We start from the raw sequence: 4,554 nt of genomic DNA, 5'->3' as shown, positions 1-4,554 counted from the left end.
AGTAACAGAGGCAAAAAAATCAACGGCTTCGATAGCAGTCTGAAAATAATTAAAATGTGAGTAGATATGAGAAACGATGACGAAAAGACTGAGAGCTTTATAATCAGGAATCGGTAACGAGAGTCTAACAACAGTTGCTTTAGGTAACGAAAGTCTAGCACAACTGTGAATTGTGGGAAAGTTGAGTAAAATTTCCAAAAAACCTACCCAAAGGTATAATTTCCGGTGACAAGATTATCAAGGCGGAGCACAGCTGTGTTCATTGCAGGTAATGAAATTGCCGGACCGTTTAGAAGTTTCCATTCATATTCCAAAGGCTGACCACTGTCATCCCAACTACCTAAAGCAACCACATGCCCTTGCCGTGGAACTTACCAGTGCTATCCGAACACATTTTTACAAAATAATAAAGAACACTTCCATTGTGTTAGGTAGCACAGCGTTCACATTGACCTTTTATTTCTTAATTAAACTTTCGAAATCAATCTTTTTCGCAGGAATTTTGAAAAGACTGAAAATTTCCAGATGTCCATAACAAGAAAGTACCTTCGGCATCCAATACTAAATGATTCCCTTCGCTAACATGAATTAGACTTGAGGGGCGTATTAGCGCTACGGGTGGCTTATTGGCGCGTTGTTCTGCAAGAACTCTGAGTGTCGTGTCCTTGAAGCTTTTATTAGTAGAATTTGCGACAGTGACACGTAAACGCATCATTCCTTCTTTTAACTAAACTTTAAAAAATTAAAAAACTAGCAGCAAGTTCTATTTTTAACCATTGACAAACATGTATGTAAAACATAAACGTGAATAATGTTCTAGGAATAAGCGATTGGAAGTTGAAAGATTACCCACCTTAACAGCACTTCTATTTTCCTCCTCCTCAATTTTCCATATTTAAACTGATCAGTCCTATAAAACGTAAAATAACCCCGAGAATAAAGGGGGGCCTGTAAATTATTTTAAAAACATACATTTGTGATGATAAGAGTTGGTTCCGTATATGTGTTTGCTGTACCGAAACCTCCTCCATCTAGAACCTCCCAATAATAAGTGAAATTTGACTGATTTTCTGAAAATTCTGCATTTCAGTCCCATTTTTTTATCTTTTAATTATTCGAAATGTTAAATCAAATGCATCAACATTTCTTTAATTAAGAGCTGATTGAAAAAAATCTTGAGCGTTATAAATAATCTGCTACAGAATAAGCTTTTTTCCTACGACCTACAGAACGATTAAATTTTTAAGGCAACTAGTGCAAGGTTCGTATACAGACAACGTCAATATCAAAAAAAAGAGAATGGATATAAACCGATAGGTTATTAAATCATTCACCTCCTACTCAGTTTTTTCTTTTTAGCTCTACTTTCTTCCCTGAAAATCAAAAATAAAAATATGGCAGAAATACCCTGAGTTGCGTCAATAAATTTTATAGACAATATGGTACTGTCATGAGGGAGCTGAACAGTTGTTGGACCAACAATTTCAAATTTTGGAGTAGAGAATGATGAATTAAATAGACTGCCAGTAATCGGTACCGAATGACAGGAACCGTTGATCCGTATAAAACCAGCAATGCAAACACATTTTTCAGTTGCAACCTGTCAGAATATTATCTGAATGTAATTCGACAGCATATCTACCTTCCGCACTCCCGGTGTTACCATAGAATTTCTCCTTCCTCACTGGAAGGACCGAACTAACCCTAGAAATTCGAACTCGAGTCAGGAACTCTTCACTTTACAACTTTCCAAGCAACAGCAAAAAATAAAACCTACATAACACGGCTACGAAAAATTAGACGAGTTTTGAAAGGAAAGCATTACCTCGCAAATTTCGTTTGCTATACATTTGTTATTACACAAACCACTTATTGTAGTTTTACTGAATGAATGAGCGATTTCCTGCAATTAAAATGTAAGATTGAATGGTTTACGCATAATTATGAATCACAAGCACGACAATAACCAGCAGTTCTGTTATCATGACTTTTATTTCGATACCTGCGATATCAGGGTAAAAGTCAACTGTCAGTCTATAAAGCCTTCATTAACATAATAATTTGTAGTAAACCTCAGGAAAATGTATCACCTGCTCATCGGAATAGTTTATACTTCTCTTCTGACTCTGGTTATTCTTCAGCAAATTAAAAGCGATTCTAGCGACATCATAACCCTGAGAATTAAGTAACCAGCAGCTACGTTCAAAACAAGTTATCCAATAAGTAGCTGTTTTATCCTGACCAATGCTATCACACGGTGCACTATAACCACATTCTTCCTTGCACCAGAGCATGCTTGCACCCTACAAATAAAATAAAATTTGGAAAAGAGCATATCGCTCCCTTCATAGTAAACCAGATACCAAAGAAAGATCCTATTTTCGAACTGCACCCAACGACAAAAAAATTGCAAGAACAAAATGTTCGAAATTGTTTCTGGGAACAAGTTTTAACTTTTAGTCTTTCATCAACAAGACTTATATTAACCCGCTTCCTTCTCACCAATTCATTAAGAGTCACGAATGAGCCATTCTTACTGACTACAAGAATGGAGAAATCCCTATAAACAGAAAGAATTAGGTCAACAGAAGAAAAATTTGCTAAAAAGAACCAACTGAAAAACTAACAGAAACCTTTCTCAACTCGCTATTTAGCAAAAGTAGCGAAACGACTAGTAGAGTAATATTCTTCCTAGGATATCACGAAACTAATACACCTTATGCTTTAAATCGATGAGTACAGTTTATACACAACAATTTTCAAATACGCTAAATATCATTCTTCTATACCAAACAAGCGAAACGAACAATGTGACAACATTTAAAATGTTTACCTCCCTCAAGAAAAAGACATCTCTTTTAACATTCACGCAATCCGCCACCGGAGAAGTGGTGACGACCAATAACATTAGCTGTATAGAATACATCAAAATTAGTTGTATTTTTTCGGAAATCAGAAATTGAATCGACTGTATTCAAATCGAATAAAGGTATTTAAAAAATCCGCTGAAGGATAGTATTAATGCGTTCTGCTTGATTTTATATAATGGCACTGCATCATGCAAAATGATTCTGAAATATTGTTTACTGTTTGGCAGGAATACCTGAACAAATACGTTTAAGTGTAAAGTCTATGACCACTCCCATCATCTGAAAGAACATTAAGGAAGCAGTTCGAAATAATCTACAAACTTCTCTTAAGAATATTCCAATAAAACAGTCAGCACTGACTGAACGATACAAGAATGCCAGTTGAAGTAATTTAAAGTAAGAATCTTCATACCGCTCTCTTTGAAATGCAGAGCAATTTGCTGTGAGCATAATTTGCAAATCCTAATAAAAAATCCAGTAGACAATCCTTCGAGTGAAGATTACTTTGTATTTATTCTCAAAAAACAATCATAGGTGGATATTATTCAGTTAAAAATCTGAATAAGATTGAAATTCCTTCGATGCAAGGCAGTGGAATATTTTGGCCTGCGATCTCGCAAGAAGTAATTATGAAATGGAGTATTTATCAAAGTAAGATTGAAATAACATGACAAATGCACAGCCGTACAAAGTGGACAAATTGCTCAATGACTGCCCAGCTTAAACCCAAATATTCCTTAGTAATATCACACATCATTTCTAGTTATATTCTTAAAACCTCTAATACGTTTTTAGTCTCGGAAACTTGATACAATCTGTCACTGAAACCTGACCAATAATCAGTTTTCCTTATAAAACTTTCTTTTGATATTAAATGTCATTTGAAAAAAGAAAAATCCATGATATTCAATTTTCACACAAAACTTCTAATAAAAAGAAAAAGTAAACAACTATATGGGTTTTTGAGCAAAATTAATCTCCCTAATAATATAATCACCATTGATTTCATGCGCATCACCGGCTATGCTTTCCCTTTGCTCCAACTGTTGTTGTAGGTGACGGAACATGTCGATCAATTGTACATGAAACATCAACAGGTTACGTGGACAGCAATTAGAGATTTACTGCATTTCTCATAATAACAAAACCAAAGTGACAATGAAACGATCTAGCGCGGGACTACTATCGCGTTCTGTTCATCTCATTCCTCCAAAATGTATAAACTTCCCCCTTTCAATTTCGAAAAAATACAAAGTTTGGAGGAAATGAACCCACAGAATGTTTATTTAACACTCAAATTAAAAAGGATCTAAGTTAAATTTGCAGATATTTCTTTAGCGTTAAAAACCAAATACCCACCAAAATATGCTAGCCGAGAGCTATAAAATATACCCATAAGTGATGTGAAATAAGATCCCAAACTAAATGACACTAAGAAATAAGGAATACCATAATTGCTGCAAAAGAAGAAACACTTCGTATTACAGCGTGACATTTTTCATTCCAAATAAAACGCTGTGAATGGCTATCAGCGAGAACTGCCACAAGCTTTAGTATCTGAAAAAGGGTTAAAACATTAAGATATCTGCAATGTTCTACGAGCATCATGTTATATATACATATATATATATATATATATATATATATATATATATATATATATATATATATATATATATATATA

At 34.4% G+C, this 4,554-nt stretch overlaps 2 protein-coding genes across 2 annotated transcripts in view; both read right to left on the bottom strand.

The window, feature by feature from the left end:
* Positions 1–203: 203 nt before the first annotated feature.
* LOAG_12894 (hypothetical protein) lies at positions 204–2,984 on the bottom strand (the record flags this gene model as incomplete). The annotated part of the gene is made up of 7 exons (XM_020448608.1): positions 2,834–2,984; positions 2,091–2,303; positions 1,826–1,903; positions 1,408–1,600; positions 973–1,070; positions 547–727; positions 204–340 (listed from the first exon to the last, which is right to left on the bottom strand). Exons 1-7 carry the CDS (start codon positions 2,924–2,926, stop codon positions 204–206), a joined length of 993 nt encoding a protein of 330 aa, XP_020301264.1. The 5' UTR covers positions 2,927–2,984.
* A 1,195-nt stretch (positions 2,985–4,179) lies between these two features.
* Positions 4,180–4,554, bottom strand: part of LOAG_09602 (hypothetical protein) — a gene marked incomplete at its 5' end in the record, with an annotated part of 2,164 nt that continues 1,789 nt past the window's right edge. Inside the window, one exon of the mRNA XM_020447976.1 lies at positions 4,180–4,427. Coding sequence (XP_020301844.1) covers positions 4,302–4,427 — 126 coding nt within the window. The 3' untranslated portion in view covers positions 4,180–4,301. The remainder of the gene's footprint in view (positions 4,428–4,554) is intronic.

Source organism: Loa loa, assembly GCF_000183805.2.
Source record: "Loa loa unplaced genomic scaffold supercont3.32, whole genome shotgun sequence".
Taxonomy (NCBI): Eukaryota; Metazoa; Nematoda; class Chromadorea; order Rhabditida; family Onchocercidae; genus Loa; species Loa loa.
Note: the sequence above shows the minus strand (reverse complement) of the source record. Positions and strands in the feature narration are given on the sequence as shown.